Source organism: Podarcis tiliguerta, assembly GCF_965153285.1.
Source record: "Podarcis tiliguerta genome assembly, chromosome: 7".
Taxonomy (NCBI): Eukaryota; Metazoa; Chordata; class Lepidosauria; order Squamata; family Lacertidae; genus Podarcis; species Podarcis tiliguerta.
In genome coordinates, this window is record NC_139540.1 from 7,698,699 (window position 1) to 7,716,240 (window position 17,542).

Here is a 17,542-nt window from a genome sequence, read left to right on the forward strand (position 1 = left end):
CGGATCTGTGGAACAAATTAAGTTCTTAACCTGAGGTACAACTGTATTTGGTAAAAGCATTGATAGATTTTAGCCTACAATTAAAACTGAGGATTCATTTTGCTCTGGAGAAATTAGAAGGATTTCTCAAGAGAGGTTGCACTTCTGTGCTTCAAAGTATTTTTAAAAAGCAAGAAATGGTGTGTGTGTGTGTGTGTGTGTGTGTGTGTGTGTGTTTCACCAAGAATCTAGGTGGGCAGACAATGATTGGTTTAGCAATATTTGGCTTTGGCTTAGTCTCAAAGGGCAGTCCCGTAGAGAGCAGTTGCAATTTTGGGGATGGTGGTTGCGCAGCAAAGTAAATAAGTTTGTGATTTTTACTGGAGCAGGAGGTTCTGACCTCTCCTCTCGCCGCCTGCGTTTTCTGCAAAGCAGAGGAAGAATAATGAAGTTAAAGTGGAGGCAAATGGAGACACACTGTTCTCTGAAGTTTCTTTTATTAGTATTTTTTATTGCGGGCGCATAACTATAGGAGCCCACAAATAGAGAGAGAGACACACACAAAGAGACAGAGAGACAGAGAGAGAGAGAGAGAGGAAAACCGGAACAAGGAGTCTGAGTCAGTGTTAATGACAACGCATTATGCAGCAACCTCCGGGCAAATTTAACATACTCCTCATGTCTCTGATCCGATGCACAGAAACACCACTAGGGATTTAACAAGCATAGTAATAGCGAGTCGTGACTCAGTCTGATATCCTGGCTGCAGGTCAATGCCGGGACTGGGGGAAATGGGATGGAAAATAGCTCCCGTGCATTGGTGGGTTTTGCTGTTTTGTCTTGTTATTTTCCATGCAGCATTTATTACTGATGCTCATTTTAAGCAGAAACTTCCATAGAATGGCAGAGGCTACAGAGAGAGGAGTGCTTAGGAGGTGGGATTGCATAGGGATTGTCTTTTACCCGAGTTCTGGGGTGAGTCACTCAATGGGGTTAGAATTTTTGTTTTGTTTTATTTCTTAAATAAAACTTGTTTTGGAAAATCTGTGGGGCGTTTCCCCCTCTTTCTTCTTCCTCTGAGAAGATCAGAAGCAGGCATGTGCAAAAGCCCTCTGGGAAATCTTACTCTAATCAATAGCTATTGTTTTGCCTCCCTTGAAATTTGTAAGGTAGGGCCAAGGCTGTCTTAAGCATATGTGGCACTGGGGTGCAAAGATCTGCCCGGCGCCCACACCCCCCCCCCCCGTTACCCAGTCCCAGGCGCGCAGGAGGGCGGAGCTGGCTAGCCGCTTCAGTGTCTCACTCGCTTGGTCGCCCCCGAGCTTGCGGCGCAGAGCTGCTCGCAGCAGAAGACCCCTCTGTGGAGCTCCAACCAATGAGTGGGCTCTTCCCCGGACTCAACTCTCGGGCCCCGGACTCACGGCCTGGCGCCCCTGAGAACCCGGCGCCCAGGTGCCCCGCACACCTAGCGCCTATGGGTAAGATGGCCCTGGATAGGGCATCTCAGGAGGAACACCCCAATATTTCACTGGTAAGCTATATACACCCCACTCATTCACACAGGGATTGCCTGAGGAATGGAGCCTATGAGTGGAATCTAAGCGTTAGTCCATTGATTTCAGTATGGCGTATTCAGGTACCAGCCTATGTCTATAATCAAAACTGCTTAATCCATCTGGGATTTGCTCTCTTAGGTCTCTGTAGGACAAGCCATTCCTCCATACTGGGGAATTGCTGGGGCAACAGAGTGGAGAATAGCTGTCAGACACCTATGGGAGGGCCAATGGGACCTGACAACTGTTGTTTATACTGGCTTTAAGGTTTAGCATACCCTCCAACATTTCTCCAATGAAAATAGGATGTCCTATTCTATTATTATTATTATTATTATTATTATTATTATTATTATTATTATTCCCCAGCCACTCTAGGCAGCTTGCAACATAGATAAAAACATAATAAAGCATCAAACATTATAAACTTCCCTATACAGGGCTGCCTTCAGATGTCTTCTAAAGTTTGGATCATTACTTATCTTCTTGCCTTAGGGGTCGCATAACTCCATACATTTCTCTGATGAAAATCAGGGTGTCCTAAGGAAAAGCAGGACATTACAGGATCAAATCAGAAACTGGGACGGCTTCTATAAATCTAGGACTGTCCCTGGAAAATAGGGACACTTGGAGGGTCTGGCACTATAGCACAATACAGTGCAGGGCTGGAGATGAATATGGTTTGGGGGGAGAACCAGGCTAGGAAGAATTCCATGGGACATACAGAAAGGTACAAAGGGCTGCATTTGTCTCACATTCCTGTGGTCTCCCGCCCCTGAGATATGCTGTCCCCAGATCTTCGGCTTAAAGTAGCATAGGTCTGCTTAGAAGACTGAGGGCTTTCTTTCCCACCCGACAGATGAACAAGAAAACAATCCATCTGCCTGGGCCTCTGTGCTTATTTATAGCTTGTTGTGGGATGGCCAGGGGCCTTGCACCCAGTGCTGCAGGGCCAGTGTGTAAAACCTAATAGCCTACAATTATAGCCAGGGATGGCTGCGATTGCTTGTCGGTGCCTCTCTTTCTGTTGGCCTGTGTTCAGCAGAGGAGCAGATTGGATTCCTAAGATGCCAGTGACTCACCAGCTAATTATAACGTTCTCCAAGGGGCTGTATGTGTTTTACGCTGGCAGAGAGGAGCCAGTGGCCCGCTGATCCTCAAAGAAGAGAGGCACATTAAACCAGCACCATGCTGCAGCAGACATCAGCTGCCCTGATGGTTGCTCGCCCGCCTCGGAACAACACTAATTCTGCCCTTCCTTTGCACTCTCTGCACTGGGAAGCCCTCAATATTGAAGTCTCGTTAGCTAATCTCCCTCGCAAGGCTGATAATCTGTTCATGCGTAGCTGCAGGCCTTTGGAATGGATCCTAGGCTGCAAAGAACACATGTTCAGGAAGAGATATTTCCTGTGAAGCTGCACACATGAAAAAAAGGATGACATCCCCGGCCGGTTAACCTCTGTGCAAGGCCCTTTGTTAATCGATAGTTTGAGATCCCCTCCAGCCAGCCCAATTATATATTGTTTGATGTGCGCTCTCTCTCTCTCTCTCTCTCTCTCTCTCTCTCTCTCTCTCTCTCTCTCTCTCTGTGTGTGTGTGTGTTGTTAGAGAGAGGGTCTTAGGGACGCTTGAGTAGCAGCTCCCTGCCTCAGACCTCAAAATGCCAAGGGTACTTCTCCAGCAGCTTAAATTTGGTACACATAAATACTGCACCCACTGTTTGTTGCATTGCATTTTGGATTGCCTTTATTGCATTTATATCATCCTTTCCCTCCAGGGAGCTGAAGGTGCCCTGCATGGTTCTCCTCCATCTCATTTACCCTGTGAAGTAGTTTAGGCCAAGAGGCAGTGATTGGCCAAAGCTTACCCAGTGAGTTTCATGGCTGAGTGGGGATTTGAACCATGGTTTTGCAGGCAGGGGAATATCGTGGTGGGGGGCTGCTGGGGCAATGGTCCCAGGCACATTTTTCTGGGGGGTGCTCCGCAAAGGTGTCTTGAAGCTGGTTGTGCTGGGCCTGGGGGTTAACCAGAGCAATGCGGTTCAGGTCCAGTCCTGAATCCAAGGATTCCATGAGGAGTCAGTCCAACAGGGCCAAGCCAGTAAACTGGGCTTAGGTCAGGCACAGGGTCTCAGGCAGGTTCCAGCAAGCAGCAATGTTGTTCCCGCAACCTGGGGCGGGGTCCGGCAGCCTTTTATCTCTGACGGGGTAATGGCCAGTCCTGATCCCCCAGTGACTCACCTCCCTGTCTCGCCCAAAGGCGAGTACTCAGGTCTCTCCTTCTCTCAGACCTGGGTCTCTGCAGCTTGGGAGATGTCGGTGGGTTACTAGACCCCGAGGCCACCTCAGCCTCTCCTGACCCAACTGGTAGTGGAGCAGCTGCACGTGATTGCCTAGCAGAGGGCAACGAGGTAATTCCCACATCTGGAGCCAGGGCAGGCTCAGGCCCCTGACTCAGCTCAGCTGGTGCTTGTTGCAGGGGAACCTGTGCAGACTGGGGCTCTTCAGAATCAGGCCCCAGACTCGGTTCAGATGCTGTCTGAGGCAGAGGATCCAGTGTGGACTGAGACTCCTCCGGTTCCAAGTCTGAGCCTAAGTCCCAGGCCATCACACTGGTGTCACATAAGCGGCAAGAGCTGGGCTGATGCAAGAGGCTTCCATTCTTCCACTCACTCTTGTCTCTGGCCTAATTAACTTTTGCCTCTGGCCCTGCACACGTTTGGCATGTGTCTCCTGGATGGCTGCCCATACTGGGATGTGGTCCTCAGGATGAAAATGACACACACACACACACACACACTTTACCCAATCAGCACTTCTTCTTTTTTTGCAAGCTGAGAAACTTTTGATCCAATCACCCGTTATCATTTTCTCACGAAATGCTCCATCTTTCCTTCTACACCTGGAGGAGCGAGAACGTGTAAATACAACCTGTTGATATACGCTCTCATAGAGTTTCTACAGTGAAGCCAAGCTATTATTTTATATTAGGGCCAGTTGGGAGCTCTTTGAGTCAGGGTAAGTAATATATTGGCTGCACTTTATTAGAGCAGTTGGGGGCCAGTGGCAAGATGTCAGAGAATTCTCCCATTAAAGTTGTTCCCTGGGTCTTTCAAGGGCTGAGGCTGTAGGGCAAGGGATGGTAATAAATGCCTTATTTCATCTGCTGATTGAAAATGGAGCAAAGCACCAAGAAAAGAAAATGCTGCCAGAAACAAAGAAAATACCTGCAGGGCAATTACCGTAACCTGTAATATAAATGCAATTACAAGCTTGGCGTACGGCCAGAACGCACCTTCCCACTGTGGCAAACACGGTATTGATTTTGGTTCTCTACAAAGTAGTGGCCTTAGAAGGGAGCTTAAAGTTTAGTATAGGGTGCAGCATCTGTGTCAGATATGGACCTGTTTACATGCACAGTTATCCTAGGATAACAACCTCAGAACTCACTTTGATGGACTCCAACAGTTCAAGGAGAGAAGCAATAGATGAGAAAACAACCCCTGGTGAGATCAGGGGTACTTTGCTCACCTTTGTTTTATGCTGCTGTAAGTTATTTTGTAAGGCTGTTGGCTCTGGTGTGGTAAGTTCACTGTTCCTCTGTAGTTCAGTACCATTGAAAGCGAGTGTTCCCCCACCTACAGATAATTTTTTTATCTGCGTCAATAGCATCATCACTGTTATTCTGTGTTTGTGTGTGCACTTAAAAAACAAACCAAAAACGACTGAATAAGGAAATAAATGGAAATGCTCACAATTGTAAAGTTCTTATTGTTTTTCTCACATAGCCCTCTTATAGAAACAGGACTTAACGTTTTGTGAGGCTCTCCTTCCACAAAGACACACGATGAAATTCAAAATAGTGTCCCCTGTGTATCACCTTTAAAGGTAAAGGGACCCCTGACCATTAGGTCCAGTCGTGGCCAACTCTGGGTTTGCGGTGCTCATCTCGCTTTATTGGCCAAGGGAGCTGGCGTTTGTCTGCAGACAGCTTCCAAGTCATGTGGCCAGCAGAACTAAGCTGCTTCTGGTGAACCAGAGCAGTGCACGGAAACGCCGTTTACCTTCCCGCCAGAGCGGTACCTATTTATCTACTTGCACTTTGATGTGCTTTTGAACTGCTAGGTTGGCAGGAGCTGGGACTGAGCAATGGGAGCTTACCCTGTCGCGGGGATTCAAACCGCCGATGTTCTGATTGGCAAGTCCTAGGCTCTGTGGTTTAACCCACAGCGCCACCCACGTCCCTGTGTATCACCTTTAGGAAGTGGAAAAAAACTATCTGACTTGTTTGTCCTCACCTCAGCTTGTCCCCCCACCTGTTTCCCATATTTGTATCTTTCCTTTTTGGCAGGTTTTGACCTGATGGGATTATTCAGTGTGAGGGAGATATTTGGAATGAAGGACAACGGAATCCACAGCTCTTATGTTCGGCTTGGCAGCTTCCCCATTGTCCAGAAAACAGAGTAAGATCTTTTCCTCAGTAAATAGAAGCCTAGACCAAAAGATGTGGACAAACCAGAGCACAAACCTGAACACCCACATAATCCAAGGAGACAATAAGGGATCTTTAAAGCATTTGCTACAAACAGCTGGGCCAACAGTAAATCTATAAGTAAAACCATAAATTAATATATTTGTAGGAAAGGGGGAATCTTGTTTGAAATTTGGATTGAGTACGAGCCCTTTGATTTTGGAAGCCAACAGAAACAGTGGCTTATTCCTTACAGCCAGCTGTGAACAGAGTCTCCTTGCCAGAGGTTCTTTGTAGCCACTTTCATTTCCTATTTGCACAAGGCACATCCATTTAAGCTTCACCCTTTCCAGGCCAGGCTGCCAACCACCATTATAAAAGTAAGATTTCAAAACAGGGTGTTTCTGAACACCCGGTCACTGATCTGTGCCCAGCGCCAGAGGAGATCCTAAGGTCTGGCAGCTAGTGTGGTGGTCTGCAAGCATCCAAGATTTGCGGGATTTCTATCAAGTCCTTCCACAATGTGTAAATTGAGAAGGCGCCTTCATAGACAGTAGAATTGGGAACTGTGCAGTGCTGATGGGTCATATAACCTGGCGCTCCTGGTTGCCAAACAGAATGCTCTTAAATACTGAGTTGAGCCAAAGATTCTCTGATCAACTTTTGGCTCATTTTTTTTTTTGGGGGGGGGAGGGTGTTGATTTACTCAAAAGTGGGAGAAGGCTCAGGAAAACCCCAAGGCATTTAATAGATGAAATTGTGTGTGTGTTTGTGTTTATTTGTGTGCATTTTTTAAAAAAAATGAATTATTGTTATTGTTTATGTTTTTATTGTTAAAACACTTTGAGTTATTTTTTAATGAGAAGCAATGTATAAATGGAATAGACTCAAATAAATAAAACAAGCAAGCAAGCAAGCAAAAAAAAAACCCAATCCAGTGTGTAAGTTCAGTTGGCTATGGATGTAGATTGATTCCTTGGAATAAAAAAGGGAAATCCTGGATGGAAGGCATGTGTGTAATCGAATATCCTTGAAGGGGTAAGGCCAACTGGCTGGCACCTTTGGGCAAAGGAAATAAGTCATGTTTCCTGTCTGGTAAGGAGTGACTGGGGAAAACTCTGAAAAGGCATCATTCACACTGATGAATCTTCAACTAATCCAAATTTTGCAATCTGCCAGTTGGTTGGCGAATTGGATAGGATGGGGGAAATCAATACCAGCTACTGCATTCTGCAGCTCTTGTTAAACTCTCTTCATTATTGAAGGTTGTATACAGGATATTTTTTTTCAGAGGTATGAAGATGCGATAGAGCCTCTGTTTTCCATTATACATACACCCCTTATTAACTGATGTGAGCCATTAACTAGTTATTTACTTACTTGCAGTTCTACCGTGACATTCTGTGGTCAGATTGGTAGGGTTCCAAGGCAAGCAGAATCAGAGACCATAAAGGGAAAAGAATGAGTGGAATAAGGAAAAATATATGATGGAATAAGGGAAAAAAATGATGATTATATCAGAAAAAAAATGGATTTATTGTGCCACCACAGATCTTTGAACACCTTCTTGCCCAGATGTACATGTTGAATTGTTTCTTTAAATGTAAAGGTTCATCATTGTTTCACAAGATGTGTATATCTTTAAGGGGCCAGAGCAAGGGCCAGAGCAAAATAACGAGAAACATAGCAGGTGCTGTTGAGTTGCATTGATTAAGCCGTGTCAGGAATTGGGTGTAGTATATAAGGAGCAGCACCTAGCTCTGCCATTACACTGGGGGATGGGTTGGTGGTTGGGTCATGTTTGTTTGTTAATGTATTTAGTGTAAAAGGAGTTTTTGTTTTTCTTATTAAAACCTTGTTTAAGTTATTTTTGAGTCCCTTTTTAATGCATGGTCTCCCCAGCAAGCTCTCTGCAGTGTTACTATACTGCAAAAAGCCAACAGTACACAGCCCAAATGCTTCTCATTTCTTTCTCTTGCCCACCCCCAGAGACGTCTTCCCACAAGGCCTTCCAGATGAATATGCCTTTGTCACCACTTTCAAGTTCCGCAAGGCTTCCAGGCGAGAAGACTGGTATATCTGGCAAATTATTGACAAATACGGCATACCTCAGGTAGGAGGTGTAACTCTTTCCGGTTTGTGGAACATGTTTTCTCCATTCACCTCCTGCTGCCCTTTTCATTTTGTTGTTGCTGCTGCTGCTGCTTCTTTTATATTATTACTATTACTACTACAGTCATACCTCATGTTACGTCCACTTCATGTTACATTCTTTCAGGTTACGTCCCGCAGTGACCCGGAAGTACCGGAAAGGGTTACTTCTTGGTTTCGCTGCTCCTGCATGTGCAGAAGTGCAAAATGACGTCACACACATGTGCAGAAGTGGCAAATTGCAACCTGCGTGTGCGCAGATGTGCCACTGTGGGTTGCAGTGGCGTAGCGTGGGTTATCAGCACCCGGGGCAAGGCAAGTAATTTGCGCCCCCTAACCCGGGGCAAGGCAAGTATTTTGTGCCCCCCCCCCGCTGCACTGTCCCTCCCCCAGACAGTCCCTCTCTCTCTCTCCGCACCGCACGCCTGGCACCCTCCCCTCCACAGTGGGTGGCGACCCAGCGGCTCGGATCGGATTCGCACAGCCAGCACTGCAGTGAGAGTGAGTGAGCCAGGTAGGGGCAGAGAGCTGTGAGTGCGAGCGCACCCCCCCCCAGATGTTGCGCCCGGTGCGGCCGGTCCCCCCTGCACCCCCCACGCTACGCCACTGGTGGGTTGCACTCCTTTCAGGTTGCGAACGGGCCTCTGGAACAGATCCCGTTCACAACCAGAGGTACCACTGTACTACTACTAATAGCAATAATATTTGAAACAAGGGCGACCTGTCAGGAAGGCAGATCATGACTCACTCTTCCGTGTGGACAGGTGCTTGGGGAGGGGGCAAACAATGTGCTTGGCATTCCACCTGTGGAGACAGGAGGATGAAGTAGGTGGTGCTCAGAGCAGTCTTTACCCTGGGTGTACAAGGGGTATGGGGCACCCTGGCGCTGAATTCGGGGGGGGGGCACCAGGTGCCCGCCTCTGAAGCCGCCTAAGTGTATTGAATTGAGCTGCTTTGCAGCAGTGGGGTCAGTGGTACCTTTGACACGACTGATCACACGCTGCCTGCCTGCTAATGCTGTTGCAGGGAGAGCTGTCTGGAAAGTCTTGCTCACCACAGCTGGGAGGAGCGGGAGTGACAGGAAATAATAATAATAAAGAATAAATTTTATTTATATCCTGCCCTCCCCAGCCGAAGCCGGGCTCAGGGCGGCTAACAACAATCAAATAATCAAACCATCAAATAATCCAACGTTCTAAAAACATTTCATTATAAAAATTAATTAAAATCAAATTAATGGCAACCGTTAAGCAAAATTCTGTGCAGGTTGCCAGAGGAGGGAGTCAGGCTGGGCCCTGACCAAAGGCCTGGTGGAACAACTCTGTCTTGCAGGCTCTGCGGAAAGATGTCAGGTCCCGCAGGGCCCTAGTCTCTTGTGACAGAGCGTTCCACCAGATTGGAGCCACAGCCGAGAAAGCCCTGGCTCTAGTTGAGGCCAGCCTAACCTCTCTGAGGCCTGGGACCTTCAGGATGTTTTTATTTGCAGACCGTAGGTTCCTCTGTGGGGCATACCAGGAGAGGCGGTCCCGTAGGTACGAGGGTCCTAGGCTGTATAGGGCTTTAAAGGTTAAATCCAGCACCTTAAACCTGATCCTGTACTCCACCGGGAGCCAGTGCAGCTGGTATAGTATCGGATGAATGTGATTTCGCAGTGAAGACCCCATAAGGAGTCCCGCCGCGGCATTCTGCACCCGCTGGAGTTTCTGGGTCAGTCTCAAGGGCAGCCCCACGTTGAGCGAAAGAGGCAGAGAGAAAGAGAATGTGCCTATTTAGCAATGGGAGTTCTCACAGGCTCTGGAGGAAGAACTCTTATATGTACGCTCATAAGGGCCCTCCCAGCTCCTCTAGAAATAAGCTTGCTCCCACAATGAAAGGCTGCCCAGGTTGGCTCTCCCACGCATGTGCACAATGCCCGCCTGTCTCATCTTTCAGACACCTCCCTATGACCGTAAGCACATGCATGGAGTCTTTGCGCTGATTCCCAATGTGTTCTTTGTCTTCTTTAGAAAAGCTGGTTTTAAACAAAACACACACAAAAGAACTCCTTTTGGAGCTGCGCAGGCGTGAGCGCTATTTATCAAATGATAATAGTGACATAAAAAGGTAAAGGGACCCCTGACCATTAGGTCCAGTCGTGGCCGACTCTGGGGTTGCAGCACTCATCTCACTTTATTGGCCGAGGGAGCCGACGTACAGCTTCAGGGTCATGTGACCAGCATGACTAAGCCGCTTCTGGCAAACCAGAGCAGCACACAGAAACGCTGTTTACCTTCCCACCGGAGTGGTACCTATTTATCTACTTGCACTTTGATGTGCTTTCGAACTGCTAGGTTAGCAGGAGCAGGGACCGAGCAATGGGAGCTCATCCTGTCGCGGGGATTCAAATTGCCGACCTTCTGATTGGCAAGTCCTAGGCTCTGTGGTTTAACCCACAGCGCCACCCGTGTCCCAGTAGTGGCATAAGGCATAATAAAAGTTAATTTGGGGGCTAAATTAAATTTGGGGGTGCTGGGCGGATCTTTGCACCCCAGTGGCGCATATGCTAAAGATGGCCCTGTGGTAGATTTGATCTGATGAAAAGCATAGCTCTTTTTAAGTTCTTACAATGACTCACATCTGCCAGCCTGACATCTGTCTTCCAAACAATCGATTTACCATCGATTTTACCATTGATTTGTGTATTGCTGCCCCGCCCCTTAAAGGTGTCTATCACCTTTGCCTGGGCTTGGACCAGGCAAAAGCTACAGTCAGGCAAAGAATATTAGACACTGAGAGACAACAGGACTGTGCAAGGTGCCCCAACTATAGATTTGGAGAAATCGAGAGATATATAGCCGCACCGGCAGCATATCTCTTCTTTCTCATATCTAGGGATGCAAGAAGGGCCTTCACACTCACCAGAAGCTCGGCTCTTCCCTCGCCGGTCCTGGATGGAGCCTTTAGAAGAGCCCTGTATGCTCAGAGACTTTGCACCTGTCCATTGGGAGAGATAGGAAGCCCAGAACACTTGTTCTTTAAATGTCCCTTTTACGAAGAGGCACGTAGTAAGATCATGGATCCCCTTCTGGTGAGGCCTTTTGACCTTTTGCTGTTGAGCAAAGATCAGAAGATGACCTGGATGGTCACCACATTCTGTATACAGATCTGTAGGCCCAGACCATCGCCCAACTCAAAATAGTCCGGCATGAGAAGCCCCAAACACAGTTTCTTGGGTGATTCTGAGTCAACACCCTGGGACAGTTTATTGTTGTACATTGTTTCTAAATTTAGTGTTGTACATTGTTTTAATTGTCTGTTTTAACCATATTTGCACAGCAGATTTTAATGTTGTGAGTGTCCTCTATTTAAGAGGCTTCTACTCTGCAGCCTCTTATGGTTGTTTTATCTGCGAGTCTTTTAGTTCTTATGCACTTACAGTTGTTTTAACTGCGTGTCTTTGTTGGTTTTTAGCTCTTATCTGTTTTAATTATTAGTTTTTTATCCATCCATTATCCTGTGTTTAATCATGTATTTTATTCAGAAGTCTTATGCCTGTTTCCTTGTCCCCATTTGCCCTAACAATTATCGGTTAAAAAAATCCTAACTGCTATTTTATCTATATTGCTCTCCCCCCCCCCCCCGGTAAAGGTGTCTATCAGACTGGATGGTGAAAATAAAGCCTTGGAGTACAACGCTATCGGACTCACCAAGGACGCTGTGAGAGTGGTCTTTCGACATGGCCGTGTCAGTGACCTCTTTGATCGCAACTGGCATAAGATAGCGCTGAGCATCCAGTCTGACAGCGTCTCCTTGTACATCGACTGCAAGCTGGTACAGACGCTGCCTATTGAAGACAGGGAAAATATTGACATCCAAGGGAAGACTGTGATTGGCAAGCGCCTCTACGACAGCGTGCCCATTGACGTAGGTACCAAGTATGCGGGTTTTTCAGTTAGGAAAATGGATTGAGAGGGAACCAGAAGATCTGCCTTCTGCGCCATTCTACTGTGATGTTGTGATGGCAAAATCTGTTTCTTCTTTGACATCGCTGATTTCTACAGATGCCAGTCCATTAAATATATTTTAAGGGATCTGCCATTTGGGCTGCTTCCCCCCTGCTCACATTAAATTGATCATTCAGTTGCATGTAAGCAGAGGTACATTTTGCAGAAAACCAATGATCGTTCTTTCTAAAGATGCTGCTTTTAACTGTCAGATACCTTGCCATTCGGTAAACAAACCAATTGCTCTTTAAAAGGAAAGGCAGTCCTTTTTATCTTTTCTGTCTGAGAATGTGAAATTTCAAATTTAGAAACACAATATTCCAGAAAAAGTCAACGCACCAAAACCATAGTGGTTAAAATAATAATACTCAACTGGAAGCTTATCAGTATGTTGACGTTTATTTCTTCTAAATATTTTGGCATGGATTTCAAAGGAGTCCTGTCACAGAGGACAGGAATGGCCATTTTGAGATTCTGAACACTGGATGATGCGAATGTCTGCCCTGCTATTTTCTCCAAATTACTTTTGCACAACATACATGCCCATCCCCAGCTTCCACACCCAGTACAGTGGTACCCCGCAAGACGAATGCCTCGGAAGACGAAAAACTCGCTAGACGAAAGGGTTTTTTCGTTTTCTGAGGTGATTCACAAGATGGATTTTCGTAAGGGCTTGCTTCACTAGACGAAACAGCCCTGCCTCTCCTGTCATGGCGACGGTCACTGCACGCACGCACACTCGCTTCCCCGCTCCTCCGGCTCCCTCCCACCTTCCGGCTGACAACTCCTCCGGCTCCCTCCCACCTTCCGGCTGATGGCCGACCTTCCGGCTGCCTCGCGCCGCTGCCCACCACCCTCGTGCGCTCCTCTCAGAGAGCCGCTGTTGCGCTCCTGAGCCCCGCTGCCCTCCAGCAGCCGCGTCGCGCGGTGGCCACAAGGAGCGGGTGAGTCCGAGCTACCGGCTGCAGCAGCTGCCCTGCTTCTCCCCGCCCCTCCCCGCCATTGTTAGTGTTTAACTGCAGTGGTGCTTCGCAAGACGAAAAAACTCGCTCAACGAAAGAACTCGCGGAACGAATTAATTTCGTCTTGCGAGGCACCACTGTACTGTGCCAACATCCTTCACATTGATTCCAATTATCCACATACCTTCTACAGTATCCCTACATGTGTTGGACCTCCCAGCATAACTGGGCATCATAGACATTTGTACTTCTGTTCCCACTTTCTTTGTTTTTGTGGGGATGTTGTATGTGTCCTATACGAAGTTGTTCTCTGTTGCACATCACCCAGGTGATTGTGTGCCACAAACACAAACCAAAAGGGAGTAAAGGCTGCTAGCCTGCTTCCTCAAGTGCTGACTTTCGTGATTTCCTTTTTCCATAGTTTGACCTTCAACGGATGGTTATTTACTGTGATTCACGTCATGCTGAACTGGAAACTTGCTGTGACATTCCCTCCGGTCCTGTAAGTTTAGATCTATTACATGTGTCTTGGTGTGTGTGTGTGTGTGTGTGTGTGTGTGTAGAAGAGTGTGCACATTCATTGAAATCTGCTATCCAAAATGGAGCTATATTCTGGAACCGTACATTAAGATCAATAATGAGGAGTAGTTTTTATAGTTTTATGGTTTTAACCTTTAAAGCCCTATATGGCCTAGGACCCTCATACTTACAGGACCGCCTCTCCTGGTATATCCCATGGAGGACCTTACGGTCTTCAAACAAAAACATCTTGGAGGTCCCAGGCCACAGGGAGGTTAGGCTGGTCTCAACCAGAGCCAGGGCTTTTTGGGCCGTGGCCGCGATCTGGTGGAACGCTTTGTCACAAGAGACTAGGGCCCTGCGGGACTTGATATCTTTCCGCAGGGCCTGCAAGACAGAGCTGTTCCACCAGGCCTTTGGCTAAGGCACAGTCTGACCCCCTCCTTCGGTAATCCTCACAGAACTCTAGCCCAATGGTTGCCATTGATTTGATTTTGATTTGATTTTAGAATGATTTGATTTTAGAATGCATTTCAATTGATTGATTGTGATTTTATGTGAACTGTGTTGCTTTTATTGTTGTTGGCTGCTCTGAGCCCGGCTTCGGCTGGGGAGGGCAGGATATAAATAAATAATAATAATAATAATAATAATAATAATTATTATTATTATGTGGGGGAAAAGGAGATAGCAAATACGTAGGATAATATTATGATGGGGTCATGTCATTCACTATGCTTCATTATGGTCAATGGTCCTTTCAGAAGAGTTTAGAAGACTGCTGACAAGGCTTCATTTTTTTAATTGGAGGTAAAAGAGTAAGTTCTGCAGGTTGAAGTGCCCCCCCCCTCTCTCTCACACACACAAAAAAATGACTTAGATTGTGCAAACCTTTTTCTTTAAAAACTAGCACTATCCTGTTGGGTGACATTGATTCCTCTGGCTTTCTCTGCTTTTCCCCCCGTTCTTTATCCGTGTGTATACATTGGTCATATGTTGATCCCAGCCAATAAGAAAACATGTCATAAACATGAGGGTGCCTGATGACACATCATTGACCAGATTTAGCTAATGGTGATGTCACTGGGAAAATTGAAAACCATTTAAATGGAAGGACAATATAAACGAACAAGTGAACATCTCTGTAATGCATCCTGCGAGAGGGGACAGCAAAAGGGAAGTGTTTATTTTGCGGGGTGGAGATCAAGAAAATGTGGGTAGGTTTCAGCTCAGCTGCAGTTAAACTGCAAATAATTTAACAAGAAACATGTTCCTGATATGTGCTATTCCTGACCTGTTCTGGCTACAGTGCCAAGTGACAGTTGTTACAGATGCTCCTCCGCTTGAAATAGCAACCACTGTTGGAAGCGAACAGGTCGGCCATATCAAGACAGTCAACTGCTCCTGTCCACCTGGAGAAAAGGTGTGTATTTGAATCAGAAGTGCCCCCCCCCAGTAAGACTTTCATTGTAGTAATCAAGATAAATATAATATTATGACTTTATCATTGATCAACACTATTAACTCTGTGCATGAGATTCTTTGCATGTGGATTCTTCTATCAAAGGCCACCTTCGCATACTCTCGAGATGGTTTTTAGATATGGGTTGTATATTAACATTGTGTTTTGTGAGGTCAATGCCTTATGACTACTGCCCTAAATATTCTCTCCTGGAAGGAAGTTGGGCATAACAAGGACAGCAAATTTTCTGAGAATTCAAACAGAAAGAAAGAAAGAAAGAAAGAAAGAGAAAAGGAAAGAAAGAATTGTTGTTGTTGTTTAGTCATTTAGTTGTGTCCGACTCTTTGTGACGCCATGGACCAGAGCACGCCAGGCACTCCTGTCTTCCACTGCCTCCTGCAGTTTTGTCAGACTCATGTTTGTAGCTTCGAGAACACTGTCCAATCATCTCGCCCTCTGTCGTCCCCTTCTCCTTGTGCCCTCCATCTTTCCCAACATCAGGGTCTTTTCCAGGGAGTCTTCTCTTCTCATGAGGTGGCCAAAGTATTGGAGCCTCAGCTTCAGGTTCTGTCCTTCCAGTGAGCACTCAGGGCTAATTTCCTTAAGAATGGATGCGTTTGATCTTCTTGCAGTCCATCGGACTCTCAAGAGTCTCCTCCAGCACCATAATTCAAAAGCATGAATTCTTCGGCGATCAGCCTTCTTTATGGTCCAAGAAAACTCATAGTGTAGTGTAGTGGTTAAGAGCGGTAGACTCGTAATCTGGGGAACCGGGTTCGCGTCTCCGCTCCTCCACATGCAGCTGCTGGGTGACCTTGGGCCAGTCACACTTCTTTGAAGTCTCTCAGCCCCACTCACCTCACAGAGTATTTGTTGTGGGGGAGGAAGGGAAAAGGAGATTGTTAGCCGCTTTGAGACTCCTGAAGGGGAGTGAAAGGTGGGATATCAAATCCAAACTCTTCTTCTTCTTCTTCTTCTTCTTCTTCTTCTTCTTCTTCTTCTGGTCATCCTATATTAATTTATTCTCATGGTGCTCATGTTGGCTAGGCAGGTGGTCATATTAGGGGATCCCAGGTTGAGGTCTAGTATATTATCTAAGACAATAAAGGGGTAGTCAACTTTTTTATACCTACCGCCCACTAATGCATCTTTCTTGATGGTAAAATTTCCTTACTGCCCACCAGCGCTCAATGGAAGGAGGATAAAGCTTGTGCCGTAGAACCCCCTACCGCCCACCTAGAATCCTGAAACACCCGTAGTGGGCGGTAGGAACCAGACTGACAAACCCTGATCTAAGGCAATGTACTTATGCATTGCATGGTTGCTAACATGAGCAATTAAGGCTATATTAATGTGATGGAAGCAATGAGAAATTATGTTGATAATTAATATTTCTCTCTCATTTCAGGGTGAAAGAGGTCTACCTGGGTTTGAAGGTCTCAGAGGCCAGAAGGTTAGTTTTGTCTGAGGAACCAACAAGACTTTTAGTTTATTTATTGATTTTTTTTAAAAAAACAACAACAACTTGATCAATTCAAGTTAAGTAGCTTCTGAATCCGAAACAGAATATGGGCTCTAATTGGGCTGCAATTTTATTGTGGGAAGGAAGCAGACAAGTAGCTGCATTGCTGCCATGAGTTCCTGTTTTCACAACAGTTTCCTCTTAGCTTATAAAATGCTATGGCCCTGGAAATTATCATGCATGCACACTTCCATCACACTCACACTGCATGATGGGTCCCATGAGCCACTGGATTTTAAGCATATTGTGCTACCCGTTGCCTGATCCATTGGCTTCCATCATACAACAAACCTCAGTAGCAGAATTCCACAACAATATACTCAAGAGAATTTTTTGGCATGTATAATATCCAGGCCCTGGAAGCTTTCATGCATGTTGTTCTTTGCATCCATTGTCTTGAGAGACAATGGAGTGTGCTCCTGGTGGTGAGATAAAACAGCTGCAATCCTGGGCAGTGTGTATGGAAGTCCAAGACTGCCCATGCAAGAAGACCCTGCTCTCTCAGCCTTGGAGTCATGTAGTGATTTCATGCTCTTTATTGCAGCTCAGGCTTTTATATACATTAATTACACAATGAGTCCCGTCTGATTGGCTGATTCTGCTTCCCTCCTGGAGCCTGACTGGTCTTTTCCTGCAGGCCAATCACTTGTTGCATTCTACGATCCTACCAGCCTAATAGGCTGATTAACTTTCTCATGGAGCCTGATTGGTCTTCTCCTGCAAGCCAGTCAGTTGTTGCATTCTGGGATCCTACTTGCCTATTGTTCTAGGATCCAAGCTTAGTACAGAACACTGATGTAGTCCAAAGGAAAGCAGAGCAATATGTTTGGCACCAGCTTGGCTGTAGGAATTGCCAGAAGGAGACGTACAAGCCACCATCCAAACCTCTTAGGGACTCCACTCCCGATTTGTGTAGGGTTTACCATTTAGCCTTTTCTTCT

At 46.3% G+C, this 17,542-nt stretch overlaps 1 protein-coding gene across 1 annotated transcript in view; it reads left to right on the forward strand.

The window, feature by feature from the left end:
• The window catches only part of COL22A1 (collagen type XXII alpha 1 chain), a 195,545-nt gene that overhangs the window by 59,259 nt on the left and 118,744 nt on the right, over positions 1 to 17,542 (forward strand). The window contains exons 5-10 of the mRNA XM_083450394.1: positions 5,883 to 5,994; positions 7,992 to 8,115; positions 11,781 to 12,056; positions 13,520 to 13,600; positions 14,927 to 15,040; positions 16,488 to 16,532. Of these exons, the coding sequence (XP_083306520.1) occupies positions 5,883 to 5,994; positions 7,992 to 8,115; positions 11,781 to 12,056; positions 13,520 to 13,600; positions 14,927 to 15,040; positions 16,488 to 16,532 (752 nt within the window). The remainder of the gene's footprint in view (positions 1 to 5,882; positions 5,995 to 7,991; positions 8,116 to 11,780; positions 12,057 to 13,519; positions 13,601 to 14,926; positions 15,041 to 16,487; positions 16,533 to 17,542) is intronic.